Source organism: Maniola jurtina, chromosome 9 (assembly GCF_905333055.1).
Source record: "Maniola jurtina chromosome 9, ilManJurt1.1, whole genome shotgun sequence".
Lineage (NCBI taxonomy): Eukaryota > Metazoa > Arthropoda > Insecta > Lepidoptera > Nymphalidae > Maniola > Maniola jurtina.
The window spans coordinates 5843765-5863800 of record NC_060037.1 but is presented as its reverse complement, the minus strand read 5'-3'; the positions used below and the strand labels follow the sequence as shown (position 1 = coordinate 5863800).

The window sequence follows — 20036 nt, the reverse complement described above, 5'->3', positions numbered from 1 at the left end:
GTTTCGGAGAGGACATTCCAATAATTCGATAAAAATATTTAAATAATACCTGCTTTTCTGAGTGACGCCAATAATTCAGAAGCGGGATGTGTCTCACGTTGTCTTAATTTCGCTGTGGTATCTTTTTGTAAACAACCCACATTTGATTAAAATTTTTATTGAGTTTGATTTGGTGATTAAAATTTTTAGTTTTTTTTTTAATAATTTAGTCTTTTGTGAATTGGAAAGTAATTTGCAATGAGTGGTTCAGATTTTGTATACATCGAATGAGAAGTTAGTCGTTTGGATTTATTGTTGACTTGATATTAAAACTGAGAGTTCGGCAGTTCAGGGGGAGGTTTTAATGATTTGACGGAGGGCAGGATAGCCCATGATTTGGATTTGACTTAGGGCAAGGAAGCCCGCGACTGACATGACAAGATTATTTAGAAACACGAGGGCGTGTTAAATTCAGGACGGCCGAACTGTAAGGTTATTTTTAAAAAGTTGATTTGAGTTGTCAAAAATAATATAAAATTATTAATTTAGCTGATGAAGGTAGTTTGGTAAAATCGATATTTGGCTCATTCGATGTCATACAATCTGTTACTAGGAGGCCAACAAGATTGAACTTGCATAAATACGGGTGTTTTGAAGGTTTTAGTTGAGTCTCCTTCCGAGATTCGGGGCGATATCGCATATTTTCGGTATTTGGGTTGTGAACTGGATAATTAGATGTTGTGATAGCAATCACGCTCTAATTAAATTATTTATTTTAGCATTAGTTTGTTTAGATTAAAACTCTCGGATAACCTTGCACATTAAACTTGTGTTTTTTTTGTGTTGGTTTCGGAGAGGACATTCCAATAATTCGATAAAAATATTTAAATAATACCTGCTTTTCTGAGTGACGCCAATAATTCATTGTTTGGGCGATTGGTTAATAATATTCAAATGAGAACCAACCTCCGTTTGTATGGAAAGCGCTGCGGAGCGCGCTAGGGTTGCTTACTTCTCATAAAACAAAACACTTATACGATATTGGATAATGGGCATAAGAACTTGTAATCCAGATAATCTAAAGGCCTATTATTATGCACTTATCTATAGGTAAGCTTTTATTATTACAATAATTATTATTTTAAAAGTTTGATAGAACGCTTTGCATACGCGACGAGGGAGGATAAATCAAATACCAAGTAAATAATATTATACACATTCATTTATTCGTAGGTTTATTGCTAAAACAGGTGTCAAAAAGTAACATTAATAAAAAATCGATAGCGTTTCCGCGTTATTTCATAATATTGTAGGTATTAATTAATATGGCCACATTAAAAGATTTCAGGTACATACAAAATAAAAATCATCGTAATAAATATTGCTGATTTCTTATAAGTAATAATAATTTAATTTCATAATTTCTATTAGTCTTTATTTAAAATAGTATATCAAAAGCCGAAACAACAGATAATAATATTATAAATTCTCTTGTAGGAAGTTTGTGTAGGTTGTCATGACTTTGTAAATATAAAAATAGAAAATATTGTGTCCAGTTCGTAACATGTTAGAACATTACATAGTTAGGTACTCGTATTTCCCACTTTAGACGCTTAATTATTTACTTTAATTAAACTTGACATCTACGTAGGCAATTACTTTAACGATTCATAAAACTTCATAAAAACCTAACAAAGACTAATTCTGTCATTTATTATATATTTTAATTTTAATAATATTATATTTCTTTATCTAATTTCGTAGATACGTGAATAAAATCTTTCTAACTAGGTGATTTTTCGACATAAAAGATAGACAACATGACTTACAGTTTCATAAAAAATTGTAGTAAAATATTAATATCATTCAGAATTTATCTCTCACAATATTTACAAAGGAACAGAGAGGACAGCTCACGCGCCTCGTAGTCGGCACTTCTCACGGCTCAGACCTAGGTACTATTGCTTCTTTATTGTCCTTAAGGACCTGGTACTATAATTAATGATATAGTACATGACAAACATAAAAGTCGTTACGGCAAATGGCACTCTAAACGAGTTGATTCACTCGTATTTATTTATACTACGACTACTCTATTCGTATATCACAAAACGTTTTACAGTTTAAGCCTCAATAATTTAGGACTCCACGTTCACTCGCCAACGAGCCGATTGCAGCTGCAGTTGAAACAGGCACAGGAATGTGACCAGCAACGGACACCCGCTAGCCGCTCGGTACGCACACAGCCGGGTTGAGACCTGCCGGACTCCTCACTTTTGATCGCCGGTCGCCCGTCGGGCAACGTTAACTCTTCACCTACCGCGTAGATGACGCTGTCTCAGTAGAACGACGGGTGCCAGTCCACGGTGGGATGAAGCGAGGCTGGCGAGGCCGAGGTAGCGGCGCCGAGCGCTAAACAATCGAAACAATAATTCGCCCCGCTATTATTGTCCCAGAATTGCTGGCCTTTGCATTGGAATCTCACCGCAATTTCCATCCTTTGTCCCGACGAAATACACGGTGCGTATAAAACGAATTGAAAGCGGTCCGAATATCCGTCGCATGAACCTTGTACATACGTCGCTTGTAAGTCCGTGTACGTCTTCCAGCGATTCATCGTATACCGTATGTGCACAGTTTTATGAAAGTCTAAATTTCGCACTCGAACCGAGCCACATATCGTGACATGAACACCGTCACAGACGCGCGAACTCTCTAAGCACACGTTTTGTTTTTCAAGTTTTTCTGTAACATCACGGGGAAGTTGGAATAAGGGAACCAGGGTCAGAGCACCGAGACGCGGGGAAGGTCGAGCAGGTGGTGAACTTTGCACATCACAACCAGTGAGATCGTCATAAGCAGATTTTGGAATAACCGGTATTTCATCCATGAAAGTTTTCACATCGGCCAAATCGAGTCCTAGTACATCAGCAAATCGAACTATTTTCTTTCTGCCTGGTGTTCCAGGTGGAGTTTTTCCAGTTTTCAACGATGAGCATCTGCGAACTCGCTGTGGTCGATCGTCTTCTCCTTCATCTTCAGTTTTTGTTTCAATACTAAGCAATTGTGGATCGATATCAGGTGCGGGTGACGGTTCTTTTTCAATAGGAACTTCGTTAATATCTATTTCAGTTAGCTCGTTGCTGTCACCATTGCTTACAGCACTGGCAACTATTTCCTTGTCATCATTGCTTACAACACTGGTACCTATATCCTTTAACTCATTGCTATCACCGTTGCTTACAACAATCTTTTCACTACTTTCAAAGTCCTCTTTTTCTTCACTGTTTAATGAAATTTCTTCTTCATTGAGAGTTTCACTATCAGTAATTGACAAAATTTCTACAACGTCTGTTAGATCATTTTCCAAAATATTATCATTCTGAGGCAGGTCATCAAAACAGTCGGATGGATCACTTTTCGCTGATTCGAATTCGGAGTCGCTATCTAAGGTCGAACTTAATTGTGGAAGAAGACTTAACCGATCCGTAGCTGCAACAGGCTGTACCAAACAATCGATTTCATCGTAACTATTATGTCGAGCGCAGCCTTCGAATGTTATGGGAGAATACAACGGTTTATCTACATGGCCGTTTTCTCTTGCAGTCGGTTGGAGCTTAACTGGCGATTCTGTGTAAAATGCTGTGGAAAACTTAAATCCATTTTTTCCTTTGTCTGGCTGCTTTAACATTAATTTACTTTGCTCTTTGTGTTCAACGTCTGAATCGACATCGTAGAAAGGCGGATCCGAGTCTTCAGTCGGTTTCTCCGGGAACGGCGCATCGTATTCATCTACCGGACTGGACGGACTTCCGCATTCGAGTTCAAAGTCAAAGAACGTATCGAGTTCCCGTTGTGTAGAGCTAGTAGGTCGGTGCGTAGGATTCTCGCGCGTGAGCCAGCTGTTCTCGCATTCGCCCTCTTGTGTCGCCCCGAGGTTGCGGAGGCGTGAGTGCAAGTCCCGGGCGAAGGCTGCAGCTCGGCCGCGGCAAGACATCGGCAAGAGCGACGTCAAACCGCACTGGGGCCCGGTGCGATCACCGCTCATCTGCGTCTGGAATTAAAAAAAAGTAAATATTTAGATTATCCGATACTTAACATTCTCTCTATATCTCTCTCTCTCTGTCGTATTCTCATTGCTGAGAGTCATGACATCTTTCCATTTATCACATAACTAGCTGATGTGCGCGACTTCGTCCGCGTGGATTTTGGTATTTAATAATCCCGTGGGAACTACATATTTAATTTTCCGGGATAAAAAGTATCCAGGTATTTAACTATAGGTACCCATGCAAAAAATCATGTAGATCCGTTGCTTCATTGCGATGTGATTGAAGGACAAATAAATCAAATAAACTAACAAACAAACACATTTTCAGATTTACATATACTATGGGTAGTGATAGTAATAGTTTTCTTCGAATAAATGTTAGTGATATGAACTAGGACCACCTAGGACGGCTTAACGTGCTCTCCCAGGCATAAAAGGAATGAAAAGGTTAAATTCGGACCTCTAAAGATTCGGATTCAGTTACCGATTTAGTTCAACGTTCCTTAACAATCGCAATCGATTAATTAGGAAGGATTCAAACTAGGCCACATGTCCCTTACTGTATTTGTATTATCTGTTACTATAGAAAGTTAGCAATATTGGAAAGCTGTGGTAAGACCTTGTAATTTTCTCCTATCACTAACCAGTAAAAAATATACGTATAGATAGTATTATGACTGAAGTGACTGATAAATTACTGATTACCATATCGGGCTCAACGCACCTTGGCGCATACAGTACACATACCTACATAGTTACATACGAGTAATTGTAGAATATAAACGATTCGATCGAGACTATCGTGATTCATGACATGAAAACGAATGTCAAATGTAAACGACCTCGTTAAGATAACATAGCTTCACACTAATCAGCACGCGTTGGTCACTAGATAACAGATGAAAGTAAAAAATTAAGATAAAATAGGTATTGTATGTGAAATGAACCATCGCGATGCGCGATATTTATATTTTAAATATAAACAAATTGTTTTGTATGAGTTAATGTAAATGTACTTAATTAAAGCAAATAAGTTGTTTTTTTCACTGTACAATAGCCAACAAATAAATAACATCTACGCCATTTTTAGGGTTTCATAGCTATCCAATTTAAATTCAAATTCAAAGTATTTTTATTCAATTAGACTTTTACAAGTACTTTTGAATCGTCAAGAGCGTCTACATCTGGTTCGGAATGCCTTTCCTACCGTGAAGAATCAGCAAGAAACTCAACGGTTGCTCTTTCATAATATTATGTCATTAGGGAGCTCCAGCGTCATCTCCTTTTAAAAAACCTAACTTGACTTACCTACTTACTTTAAAAAAATACCAATCAAGACCCTAATGAGAATATCAGGTTCGGGATTAGTATTTTTTGAAAAGTATCATAAAAACAAAAAAAATGAGTCCAAATTCGACTGCCTTACCATAAGTCATCAGAGTTGCAATATTCACCTCCCACCTGCATTATCAGAAACGCTCAATGAATCTATAATCATCTACCTGTAACCATCAAAACCCCTATGCCTTTCAACTCAATCGGACTATTGGAAGGTAGCCGGAAAATCAGTTACCAACTAATTTCGACGGAATGACAACATACGAACAAAGCAACCTAATAAAAAGCTTTTTATAAAGTCTTAAGAACCTGACTGACTTACATACAACTTATAGCTCAAACAGCTGAGTCTACAAACTTAATATTTTCTGTATTATAAGCACAAAATTCCCACTAAGATTTTTTCTGAAATTCCATTCAAGTGAAGCCAGGGCAGACAGAAGAAAATTATAATCACACTAATATTATAAAGGTGAACATTTCCGTGTATGTTTGTTGCTCTTTCACACAAAAACTACTGGACCAATTTGGCTGAAATTTAGAATGGAGATAGGTTATATCCTGGATTAACATATAGGCTACTTTTTATCTCGGAAAATCAAAAATTTCCCACGGGATTTTAAAAAAAAAAACCTATATCCACGCGAACTAAGTCGTGGGCATCAGCTAGTATGTATTATGAATTATATATTTAGCCTTTATATTCAGTTAATAAAGGTTGACAAAAGAAGGTCTCATTGTGACAAACGTTTTATTGCTGTACTGTAGCGAAATTGGACCTAATTGGAACGAATACGCAATTGTTTCGTGAGCAGCGGACGCTCTGGTTTGTTGAAGACTTTTTAATGAAAACATTAGACAACTTTGTACCTAAAACTGAAGCAAAGAGTTTATATGCATTCACATTTTGCGTTAATATAACATGAGCTGATGATTCATGATATTATTCCTGGGATGATCAGTGGAACAATTACTGAGACGATTGAAAATACAAGAGAAAAAAGAAATTGTAATTTTTCTTTTCTTTATACCGATTCTCTCGTCTCGATGAAGTTTTAGATTTAATTTAATTTATTTTAGTTTTTAATTTAATATTTTTTTAGTCTTTACTTAGATAGCAATACTAATAATATTTAGGTCAATATTATTTATGAAAATTGAATAAATATAAATGGCATTAGCTATGTTCTACAATACTTCAGAATAACTAATATCTCTATCTCAAACAATAAAATCCTAACTTTCGTATTAAGTGCAGGTAATCTACATCATGATTCATGATCAATCTAACTGTGCGTCCACACACTGCTCTACTCGCGCAATTAATCGCGACACCGCGCCGCCGCACTAGAGGTCGCTTGCCTTTGCAACACGATGGACGTTGAAACTATGGCAGCGTGCACGCCATTGCATACTTAGCCCTGATTCACACGAGCGTTAAAAAAGCGTTGCGTTAAAACCCGGCGTTGCGCTGACAATACAAAGTGCGCGTTAAAAAAGCGTTGACGTGTGAACAGATACTTGGAAATGAATTTGTTCTATTTTGAACGCTTTTTAAACGGACGTTAAAAAAGCTCTCGTGCGAATGAGGCCTTACCGACAAAATAGGGCGCAAAGGGCATGGACGAGGAACATGCAAGTAACACGGCCACACTACGTCTCTGCCTCCGTTCCTCGCTTCTTCCCATGCCACACGAGCAGTGTGTGGACGGGGGGTAACGCTGGTTCAGTGGTAGCTTAGTCTAGTAGTTAAGATGTCGACTTCCTAATCGGGAGACTGATATCACTAGCATTAACGGTGAAGGACAACATTCTTTATAGTGTTCAACGTTCGTTAAGACAACGTTCTTCATAGTGTTCTTTGTCTGTCTGAAGTGTAGTCTGTAGTCTGCACGGGGTTAGCGAGGCGGACTGGAGCCTAACCCTTCTTCATTCTGTAGATAATAACTTAGCTAATTAGTTCTTGGTTAACAATCCGCTTACGATTAAAGGATCCTTATTTACCAAAAGGCAAATCCCGCAGTACTTAAGTGCACCAACGACCTGAATGTTTAAATGGAGCTCATATGGAGCTCTAATAAACGGTGCAGTGACGGTTGTCCGCCCACGGCCATACGTCACATGATCTCGTTTGGCTGCCAAAAGCAACAGCGACGCTCGCAGGCGTCACTGAAATAACTGATAGCTGAAACATCTGCCGAATTTATATCAAGACTTCCTGCGGATATAGATTTTTCCTTTTAGAAAATTTATGGGCAAATATTATGACTGATTGGAATTATATCTTCAATATAAATAAGTAGTTAATATTAAAAGTTTAAATCATGCGCAATATCAGATCCTCGTCATACATCAGTTAATATCAGACGTCTGTTGTGGAACCTCGAATACTTCGGTCACATCGCAAGAAAGAACGTCAGCAATATTGAAAACCTCATGGTCACTGATAAGATCGGAGGAAGGAGACCCTGCGGTCGTAGCCCGAGACCTTGGATGAATTAACCACCCCGAGACGTTCTTAATCAGCTCAAATAGAGGAGATTTTTTTGAAAAAAAACCTGTAAAAGTTTTGGTTAAACTCTGACCCTCACCACAGATCATATTCCTTGAGTCCATAGTATAAGCAAAAGCATATTTAGTCCGGAAATCTAGTAGAAATATTCATCTGGTAGCGGAGAGGGCAGAACGAAGGTGGCCGCCGCATAACTCATCAAAAAAATCGCAATAGGCAATCGCAGAGATTTTTTTAAAGAATTAGGTGGCAGCTATCTTTGTCCTGCCTCCTGTTCCAGAAGCATATTTTTTTCTTATTTCCTAGACTAGATATGCTAAACATTACTCAAAGAACATCCGCGGTGAGAGTCAAAGCATAATCAAAAATTTTACGGCCACGTCCCATTTTGCTCAATAATTACCTATCTGGCTAAAAAGAAAAGCGCCTATTTACGATGCGATTCACGCATCTGGTAATAGAGAAAAATGGACGAACATCATAGCAAGAGGGGAGCCACGATCCTCAAAGTTCGAGGAGCGATGCAGACATTTTCATAATCACACTAATTATATTAAGTTCACTCAATGAGACGAACAAAACGAACTGATATTCAGTGGACTTAGTGCTACCCATTGAGGTATCCCTCAAAACGTTATTCAATTAAAAAATATTTTCATGATATCCTACTTAGATACAAATAATACTTGATTATGCCAAAGGTCAACATCTTTCTCGTCTAATCTAAAGATAGGCATTGCGAACAACTTTAAAAACTTGCCGACCTACTTAATGCTTACATTGTTGTTGGTCCTTAGTTGTGATAAGGGACACACTTATTTTACGGCCACTAACGATATCACGATACGAACGATGTAATACGAGTAGATGTAACTATATTAAGTAACAGTTTTTTACAAGATAAATTTTTTTGGCGTGAATTCTAAACTAAATCTATCTAATCTAATTACTACCTAATTTAAATCTGATCTAATTAATTTTGAACATGATTATGAACATCACAATGTTACAATGTTACATATTGTGGTATGTAATCACAAATTGGTAATTCGTCAATTGATTGAGTTTGATATATACCTACTTATTAGTTTGCTTTTCTTCAAATCCAGTTTCGAAGGCCGCTACAAATCATCTAAGTACAAAAATTAAAGAACGAGTATTAGGTACCTACGTATCTAGGTATCTGATTTAATTGATTAGCTGATTTTTTGAGGTTTATCTGAATCACAGAAAAATGCCTAAATGCTGTATTGAAAACGACTCATTCAATTTTGCTCATCCACGGTCTGTTTTACAAAGCTTGAAATTCCTTAAGATATACAAAGAACACATTGCAGAAGGCCCTTCAGATAAATTTAGTTTAGGCATCCGTCCATTGGTGTGCTATTATTCAATCGCGCCGGTCACTGCTCCGTGCCTTTATAATCTTATCATTTTTAATATAAACTATTACCCTGTTTTCGCTCGGGTGGTAAAAATCCATTCTTGGTGTGGTCTACTTTATACAGGAAATCTACATACAAACTCTCAAATTTCTAGATGATTTTTGTTGATTTTCTCCTTAGTGTTAAGGTTGTCTAGAAGCGATCGATAGGGCCGCCTTAACCTATTTCTTTTAAGTTTTTCCTTTTGCAACCTATTCTATTCCTATCCTATTTATGTGGTTCGCAATAAAAAAAATGTATGTATGGATGTTTGTTACTCTTTCACGCAAAAACTACTGGACGGATTTCGCTGTATCCCGGAAAATAGATGAGTTTCCACGGTATTTTTACAAACCTATATCCACGGGAACGAAGTCGCGGCCATCAACTAGTTAAGTAATAAGTATTACTGCATTGCTTACTTTCATCAGTTAGATACATGTTAAAGAGCAAAATTAAAATGTTGCAGTGGATCTAAAAGCTATACAAAGAGGTGATAAAAAATAAAACATAATGACCTGCAACTACTTCCAAACCACATTCTAAACACTACTATAAAACAGCAAATGTAATTTGGCAGCGACATATTGTCTACCTACCTAAATATTGCTTGTTTCTGCCTAGGTGATCTACCTAATACCTCATTATATAAAACGTAAAATGGCGAAAGTTGGCACTAGCATTCGAAGAGATCACTATTTTAGCGATAAGGCCGCCTATTGTACAAAAATCTATTTTGTTATAATTACATTTCTATGTAAACTTGGAGTACAATAAAGAATACTTTAGTTTACTTTACTCCAAAGTGTCTCTAGGAGTGACTTTACTCATAACTACCTACTTAGTAAGAAAAGCTATAACAATAACCGATTACAACTCACGTCTCACTCACTCGCGTGAGTTCTTCGGTATTACAGCATATTTTATTTATAATGATGGACTAGCTTGAACCCGCGACTTCGAACACGTGGACTACACAAATTTCAAACCCCTATTTTATCCCTTTAATGGCTGAATTTTCATACATCCTTCCTTAGCGGATGTCTACGTCATAATAGCTATCTGCATACCAAAGGGGAACACCCATGCGTCAAAGGGATTTTGGCCAAAGTAGGGTACATCCATCAATGAAATTAATTAAAGGCATTAGGACTGACATCATAGATGAAAAACCAAGCAATATTTTGGACACATTTTGGACATAGAACTGGGAGAAACTTTTATAAACGTATTTCGATGTTTTCTCAGTAAGAGTTGCAATCCCTACATTGCCAAGATTGCCACTAAAAGCGGAAATAGTTCGAAGTGTAACGCACAAGTAGTTACTAGCAATATTTCAGTCATTAAATAAGTTTTTTTTAGTATTCATAACATTGATGGATACTCCTTGGCAAAGAATGGGCGTTCCCCTTTCAGCTCGATTCATCCATGTAGTTTGAGCTGTGCGTTGATAGATCAGTCAGTCAGCCACCTTTTCCTTTCATATATTTAGATATCAATCACGATAAAGTAAACGATAAAGTAGGGAAAAAATATTTAAAAGTAACGAGATAACGGAAAGCTGTATATGGCAATGAAAGGACTCTTAAGCAGGAAAAGCAGAATGCGCATGACCTTCCCATACTAATTTTATCAAAGATTAACATACATTTTGAGCACTACAAATTCAACGCATGAAAATTCTCAAGTGCAAATCTTTATTTTGGATACGAAGCGTAAGTCCTTCATATCATTAAAAAATACAATAGTTACTACCCCGTCTCATATTCGTTGACCAGTTTAAATTTAAATAGTTAAATTATTTAGTTAGAGTTTATTGTTGAGTTTAGAGTTGGTTTTTGGAAAACTATTATTTATTTACTGTCTTGACTCTTCAATTGATAAACAGATATTATTCACATGACGTAGTTATAAAAATTTAGACATTCTGAGGTAGGTACCTAGTCCATAATAAATGTTGCGACTTCACATCATATATTGTGTAAAATTAGGTTTATTAGAATGTGAAGTGGGAACTAGATTTTATAACATGCCTAATAGGTACGTAGACTTTTAAAGTAGTAGCCGATAAAAAATGAGATATAAAAATACAATATATAATTCGTGTATAAAAAATATTGAAGGTTGAAGGTGAGTTTGATTATAAAAAGTGAAAGCTGAACTATTAGAGATATCTTCAAACATAAACATAGCATTGAAGACAATGATTCTGTGAATTTTATAACAATAAATATTATGACAAGAATATTTACAAAAACAATATATTATTTTTGAACATTTCGTATTTTATCTGGATGCAATGAGTGTGCTGCATACACCAATGTACCTACTACTTAATACCAATACATATAACATCTATATTGCATCTATAGCTAAGTTTGTCTACATAGTATTTTGATTCTATATATTATATAAAATAATATTGTAAGAATAATATAGTAAGAATACTTTATTTATCTTTTATTATTGTAATTTATTTTTAAGAACACATCTTCCGCTTAATTTTTATCAGTGTCCTCTAAACCCTAAGGCCACACAGATATTTATTCCTTCGGCGATAAGACTCATAAAATAAAATAGCCATGTTTATGCGAGTGCTACCTACAAAGTTGCCTCACGCGTTTTAACACGGCTTTACTAAAAATCCCCCGGGAATTCTTAGTTTTTGTACCACAAAGAGGGCTATAATTTACTGTCACAGAATATCGTCCGGCTAATCTACCAAACTTATTTAAAAAATTTGTCAAACACGATCGCCTTACCTATCCTATACTTAATAGTGTAGCCAGTTTGATTTGCTGAATGCCAAAAAATCGTAGCCCGAACTGGAATAATTTGCCGAAACCCGATAGTGGAGCCGCACCATAAGAAGCTCAATGAAGAATGTCGATAACGAGTTCGTCGAACCCTGTGATAAGACAACTGTGGATGCCTGAACATACTGATATTGGCAAATTTATTGCAACCTACAGGGAGGCTACTTGTCCTCTGATTTAACAAGGGTAATAAAACGATTGTAAATCATAACAGCGACGTCAAACACAAGTTTAATAAAGATGTAGGCTTCAAAGTGTTGTATACTTTATAGGAATTTCATTTCAAATTAACAAAAAATGTCAATAACTTATACCTACTAAAATGCGCGCGATTTTACGAAATGGCTGTTTTAACCACAGTAGGTAATCTTTAGTTTAAACACGTTTAAAGTTGTACTTTTGGGAATACTTATTGACTTTTATGTAACATTTTTACTTTTGATGACTTTATAGTCTCTTCAACATCGATAGTTTGTTATAAATAAGTTACTTACTTTTATTGGAACCCTCGTAGCTTTAGTTTTAAGTTTACGTAATTAATTATCACCACTATATTATCATCTTACAAGTCTAAGAATTCTGAACATCAAAAGGTGTACAATAGTACCTACTAAGAATAAATGTTTTTGAGTTTGAGTTTTATGAAACGAATTGAGTTGCACAAGAAGTAAACACAAATCGTATAAGTGTTAAGTAGGTATATATGTACCTATTTGGAAAGAGGAAGGAACAAGGAGACGCCGTGGTCGGCAGTGCCAAGCCAAGCACGTGGTCGGCTGACTATTTCAGTTTCATGAGGCACGTCTGGATGCGTCTACAAGCTATTTTAAAACATATTTGTGTCTCGAAATAGTACAAAAAGTGTCGCGGCATTCGTAAGTTACGATACTTTTGTCATTCGATTAACTCTCTTGAAATAGCTGTACTTCAAAGAGTAGATATAAAAATATAGTTTTTACTGACTAGTCGTAATGTTCCAAATCGAGATTGTTTCTACTCATCGTGGTAAACGTGCGTGCATGCAATAATCACGGGTTGATTCAGTACTCGGTATTACATAATATATTATGACAATATCATTTCTACATCTTTGACAACCACTTCTAGTGAATCAAAATTTCACTAATACTCAGCAGATTTTTATAACTAATTATAAATATATACTAACTAATTGACCCACACCGACTTTACAAGGAGATCTGCCTATTCCGTAGAGAAATATAAAGTTATAGGTAATATTAGAAATTAAGCACCTAGATGATGCCCGCAACTTCGTCCACAGGGATTTAGTTTTTTTTAATCCCGTGGGAACTATTTAATTTTCCGGGATAAAAAGTTGCCTATGTCAATTTCCGGTACGATGGATTTTATGGATGACTAGAAGATGCCCGCGGCTTCGCCCGCGTGTATTTCGGTTTTTTTAAATCCCGTAAGAACTCTTCGATTTTCCGGGATAAAAAGTAGCCTATGTGCTAATCCAGGATATTATCTATCTCCATTCCAAATTTCAGCCAAATCCATTCAGTAGTTATTGCGTGAAAGAGTAACAAACACACACACACACACACACACACACACACACACACACACACACACACACACACACATACAAACTTTCGCCTTTATAATATTAAGTGTGATGGTTATGATCAAAGATTTTTAAATCAATGGCAATTTTATCTTACAACGACGATTGCCTCTACACAATTGTACATATTTGATCAATATTATATTATTTGTATGTTATTTAGTACGCATGACTAGACACTTAAATAAAACAATATACTTAGTACAAAAGCAGATGATTTTCCTCTAAAAGTATTTGTAAATATTATTGCTAAAATCCCATTCTAATAATAGATTTGGCTTATAGTCAAGTTTGAGGATAGGCGTTGATAATCCACACATTATAATTAAAATATTTTCATCGCAATATTATACACACACTTTGATAATAGCGGCATTAGAAGTAACTGCGCTAGCCGTAAGTATACAGTGTTACTGGTAATATGTCGGCAATCCGTTAAGGGGGTGTAGGCGAAGTTATTTGCAACCAAATGAACCATTGGCAAATGTCAACCATTTTGGAGTAATTTGACTTTTTGTGTTTTTATTCATTGTTGTGAGTCATTAGGGGTCATTTGGTTGCAAATAACTTCGCCAACAACCCCTTAACGGATTGCCGACGTATTACCAGTAACACTGTATATTAAGTGGGGAAGGTGTGTGGATATGGGGTCTATAAGGAAGGCTTAAGATTAAAAGAGTCTGCAGACCCCTGGCGATCTAAAACAACAATTTGTGTAATGATTACAATGATCCTAACTAACCTGTGTTTTGTAATTAATAACCTATATTCTATGATGAGTTGAAGACTGATAAAAAACAGCGTGAGTATACCAGTCGTGGTAGGCTCATTTTTACCTACCTCTGTAAACAATATGTGCAAATACCAATAGGTATGTTTATTCTTAATCTTACAGTACAAACCACAGCTGATGGTTTTATTTTACACCGATAATAATTATTACTACTTAATTAACCCGCCCCAGCGTCGCTTGTGTGGAGTTTCGCAAAATCCAAACTCAAACTCCAAGCATTTATTCACAAAATAGGTAGGTATTTACACTTTTTATTTTTGGAAGATAATGATGTAATGGGGATAATTCATTACGTAAATTTAAAACTATCTACGAGAGTTCCAAACTGTGGTTCCAAACGCGGCCTGGTTTGAGGAGGAGACACCTTCTTGAATTTTTAGAGGGCGTTTACGTAATTGAGTAAACCTCGGTAGGTACTACATGCAATAATCATGAGATTGTAGAGTGTAGACCGAGCGGTTTGAGCAGTTCATTGACATTATGTAATTTAAGGTCATCATCATTTCTGCCTGTGGACACCACTGCTGAACATAGTCCTTCCCCGTAAAACACCACCACACCCAGTCCTTTACCTAACTCATCCAGCTACTTCCCGCCAGCCTCTTTATTTCGCCGCGGCCGGTCCATCTCTTTAGACACTAAAGTTTGCTTGATGTAGATAGAGAGATATAGATAGATATAACAGAATATACGGATTTCCTAATGAACACACCTACCTACTTTATTTTGATACTTGTTACGCGAGTCAACTTTTATAAGGTCAAATATATCTGAGATTGTTCCGATATTTATGGCCCAAGTAGATTTACACTCGGAACAGATACGGGGGCCTTGGCATTGTGTGTAATGGGCTGAATTGCTTATACCCACTATATTGCTACACGCTAGACGAGAATGACCGCTATTTGCCCTCGTCGATCAGCGATAATGAACGAAGTATTTGACGATATGTTTGTTTGACAATTTCACTCTTATCCGGACATTTCCAACGTAATATGAAAGTAGTATTGTACACAGTTGGCTAGAAGTTTACTGTTTTTTCATTGTTTTTTATTTACCTATTTATTTACTTAAGACAGCCAACAGAAGGACCAGAAGAACCGCTAATGCGTTGACGATGCCGGCTTTCACAATGATATAAGATCCAACAAGCTGTGGCAACAACTTAACTGGATCTAGGGCCGTCGGACCAAAAATGTTTAAATACAAAATGCAAAAATACAGAGACCAGAACTTAATTTAACAGCACCGGTACCTACCAATAAAACATTTTCAATTGTATATACGAGGGACATTCTGTAAAAGCCTGATTAGTTATAGACAATAAGAAAAAAAACTCGCTATCCGCAGAGTAGATTGAGCTAAATTACCAGACAATAAAATAATATAAAATGTAGGGAAACCCAAATTCGATTAACCTATTTACTCGAAGACGCTAAGTATATAACATTAGATAAGATATATATCTACCTATATACTTAATCTAGATTACGAGGTGAAAATCGGATCTCAGTTGGGACCGGTTTGAAGAAAATTCTTGCGCTTTCTACATTATTGAATTCAAATTCAAATTCAAATTCAAAATGTTTTTATTCAATTAGACTTTTACAAGTTCTTTCGAATCGTCAAAAGCATCTACCACTGGTTCGGAATGCCTTTCCTACCGAGAAGAACCAGCAAGAAACTCGGCGGTTGCTCTTTTCAAAGATTTGATATACAATATTATGCCATGTATAAAAGCAATTGAAGTCCTGCGCATTGCTGGAGCGAATCGAAGTTCAAATCCACGCTTTTTTATCATTTACATAATCTTCGATAGTATGATATGCTTTTCTCAGGAGCATATTTTTAATAGATTTTTTGAACCTGTGTAAAGGCAAGTCCAAAATTGACTGAGGAATTTTGTTATAGAAGATTATACCCATTCCCACAAATGACTTTTGGACCTTCCTGAGACGGAGCGTAGGAGTCGCAAGCCTGTTACGGTGTCTAGTCAGCCTGTTGTGTAGATCGCCAACCCTCTTGTAACTAAGAATATTTTGTCTTACAAAAATTATGTTGTTGTAAATATATTGAGAGGCTACGGTAAGGATACCTATTTCCTTAAATTTTTCTCGAAGTGAATCGCGTGGTTTTAAGTTATAAATTGCGCGTATTGCCCTTTTCTGTAATACAAAAATTCTCCCAATATCTGCCGCTCTACCCCATATTAAGATTCCATAAGACATAATACTATGAAAATAAGCAAAATATACTATCTTTGCGGTCTCCACGTCAGTTAATTGTCGAATCTTTCTAACCGCGTAAGCAGCAGAGCTTAGTTTGCCAGCAAGAGTTGATATATGGGTGCCCCATTGCAGTTTCGCATCTAAGGTTATCCCCAAAAATGTAGTAGTCTCTTCTATTTTCAAAATATCATTATTTATCATTAAATTAATGTTACTTGTGTTCTTGGTATTGGGCAGTGCGAATTCAATACACTTAGTTTTTTTTGCATTTAAAAGTAGATTATTTACAGTAAACCAGTGAGTTACCTGAGATATGGCACCATTTATATCGTCAAAATTGTCCTTATTTCTATCGAATGAATGAAGTGAATGAAGATTAGACTCTGTACCTAGTTTTCCCAAAAAGCTGGTTTCAATTTCAAACACACAAAAACCTGGTCAAGTACATATCGGAATACGCATATGGTAGGGTTTCGTAGTCTGATTTTAAAAATTATATCTTACTATAAACAAAAATAAGTAGAAACAAAGTTATATTTGTGGACATTTTCTACTCACTTTATATCAAAGAAAAATTGTTCGTTTGACAATGCTCCAATTATTTCAATTTTATCTTAGTTGATATTATAGCTAGACTAACTTTAATTAGTTATTGGTTTCACAATAGCCTTGATAATTTTGTTGATAACTTCATAATGATGTGCTAATATTATTTTAGGATAATTCAGATTTTTACATTTCAGGTAAAGACTGGGGCATTTAGCGATCAATATTTCATAAACAGTAACAACTAAGAAAGAAAGAAAGAAAAAAAGAAGAAAATAGATAAATATGTACCTATGTACTTATAAATAGGAATAAATAAAATGTATACACGACTTTATATCACGCAATAAAAATGAGATGAATAAGTAGATTAAATTGTCCTGTTGTTAATTATCATTAATGTTAATTTGGAAACTTGTTGGAAATAGATAGTTATAATTAGTCATAGTAACACGTTTATTCTTACCGTGTCATATGAGGAAAATCCGAATTTGAAATGATTAAAACCACAGATCAGGGGAAAAAACATTACCCTCCTTCTGCAGGTGGTGGGATTAGACCTTACATATTTTTTATTCAGGTATCTATTTATGTGGATACCGATTTACTGCAAATAAATATGTATGTGTAGTGAACAGTTTGAGTTATTTTGCCGACTATTTATATATTCTTTTTCCTACGTAGGTAGTCATATGCACATAATACGAGTATAAATATACAATGTGCTAAACGATTTTAGTTAATGCCGTCATAAAACTATGCTCTGTACACAGTTCCAAAGAAAATCTATTTTCATTTCATGAGATATTTTACATCCAATTTCCGAAACGAATTCTATTTGTTACGGTCTGATGTCAAAAGAATAAAAAGAAAGGAATTTATCTCACTTTAAACGACTTTCAATAATTTATATAAAAAGTGACGTAAAAATTGTAGAAAGGTGACAGCTAGTTACTTAATTCAAAATAATTAGATAATGAAAATGTTGAATTTTCAATAAACTAGTAAATTGATTTGATTCAAAGTAAAAAAACAAAAATCGTGAGAACTCACAAAGATGCCCGAAATTCAGACTATTTAAGATAATCCGCTGGGAAAGGCTGATCTCTGTCATTTAAAATCCAAGATAACTCAAAAACCTTTATAAGAAAACTAGAAAAGAGCTGATAACTTTCAAACGGCTGAACCGATTTGCTTCGATTATAGCTAAGAACACTCTCGATCAAGCCACCTTTGAAACAAAAACAAAAAACAAAATTAAAATCGGTGCATTCGTTTAGGAGCTACGATGTCACAGACAGATACACACGTCAAACTTATAACACCCCTCTTTTTGGGTCGGGGGTTAAAAAGGTGATAGGAAACTTTCTGTAAGAAGTTACTCGCTCCCTACCTAAACATGAAACGTTTAACGATTTATTTCAACAGAAAGACAATAATTATGAAATCATTCACACGACCTCGCAACTAGGTAAGTATATAGTCAAGACATGTGAGTCCAAACATGATTCATATCAACACTTTATATATCTGGGCAACTCACCTTTCTTCTGTAACAATGTAATTGTCAGAAACTATGAAGTGTAAAAATTTACACTGGAAGGATTAGTGATGTAACGACTTATCATTTCTTAAAAATGCAATTAATCAATGATTAAAAGGGTTCATATTTTAATGACACTGTGTTATTAGGCGAATATGAACATTGCAATGATAATAATTTTTTGTCTTAGCATGTTGCACCTTTCAGATTGTGGGACCATATTTGAGTGTTATCGCTGTGTGCCCTCGTTTGTGATAAGAAATTGGATCATTTTTATCTGCGCATGAGTGTTTGACATCCTTTTTATTTTATACTATCATAAATGCTTAGTAATAATTGGCAATTAATGTCAGACGTGAATATGACACGATGGTTGTATATGAAATTACCAAAATATAGTTTAAAGTATAGTTTATGAAGATTAGCGCCATATTCAGACGATTTCAGTCGAGTTTGGTTTCACAACCAGATCTAGATTCTCTCGTAAGAGTATTCTGCTGCTGAATCTTGAACACAGTCTAATAGGTAAATCATCGTTTCAAACCCCGCAGTAAGAAGAAGTATATTAAGGAAAATATTTCAGGAAAATTTCATGCAAGTCATAAAACAAATATTACCTAACTAACAAACTCATAGTGTTATCAAAAAAAATGTCCAGTGTTTTGATTGATTGTGAGTCTAATATTTAACTATTACGAACTAAAAATTATATATATATTTTTCTTCAATTTATACACTAGCGCTTGGCTGCAATCAGAACTGCTAGCAAGTGCAATGATGCAGCCTAAGATGAAGAAGCGCGCTTGCCTAGAAGTTGCTCACTCTTGACTTGGGTATCTTACCCATATTAAAAGTGAAAAAGAAAACTGATGCCGGAAGGACGTTCCATATCCTAGCGGTTCGGATTAGAAACAAGGAAGCAAATCGCTTCGAACGTGTCCGAGGAATTTCAACTACGTACGGATGCAGACCGTGGCGTTGCCTTGCAGTACGATAGTAGAAAAGTGAAAGAAGAACCAGGGTCAAAGAGCTCTTGTGCAAAAATATTCTAAAGGAATTGAAACTTTTTGTGATCCGCATTAAATTATGTAATTTTTTCGGATGAAATTAATTGTTTGACCGATTAAGTATTTTCTCTGCTTATCTATTCTATTTTTTATCCTACTCTTTATTTTAAATGTGTATAGACTGATCTATCTTTTATTTGTCTGTCGGTAG

General features: G+C 35.6%; 1 protein-coding gene across 7 annotated transcripts in view; it reads right to left on the bottom strand.

Annotated features, from left to right (window-relative positions):
- Positions 1–1183: 1183 nt before the first annotated feature.
- LOC123868214 (glycogen-binding subunit 76A) overlaps positions 1184–20036 on the bottom strand; it is a 58033-nt gene continuing 39180 nt past the window's right edge. For all 7 annotated transcript variants that reach the window (XM_045910635.1, XM_045910637.1, XM_045910640.1 and 4 more), the window contains one exon: positions 1184–4033. In XM_045910635.1, the coding sequence (XP_045766591.1) occupies positions 2318–4033 (1716 nt within the window). In that variant the 3' untranslated portion in view covers positions 1184–2317. The remainder of the gene's footprint in view (positions 4034–20036) is intronic.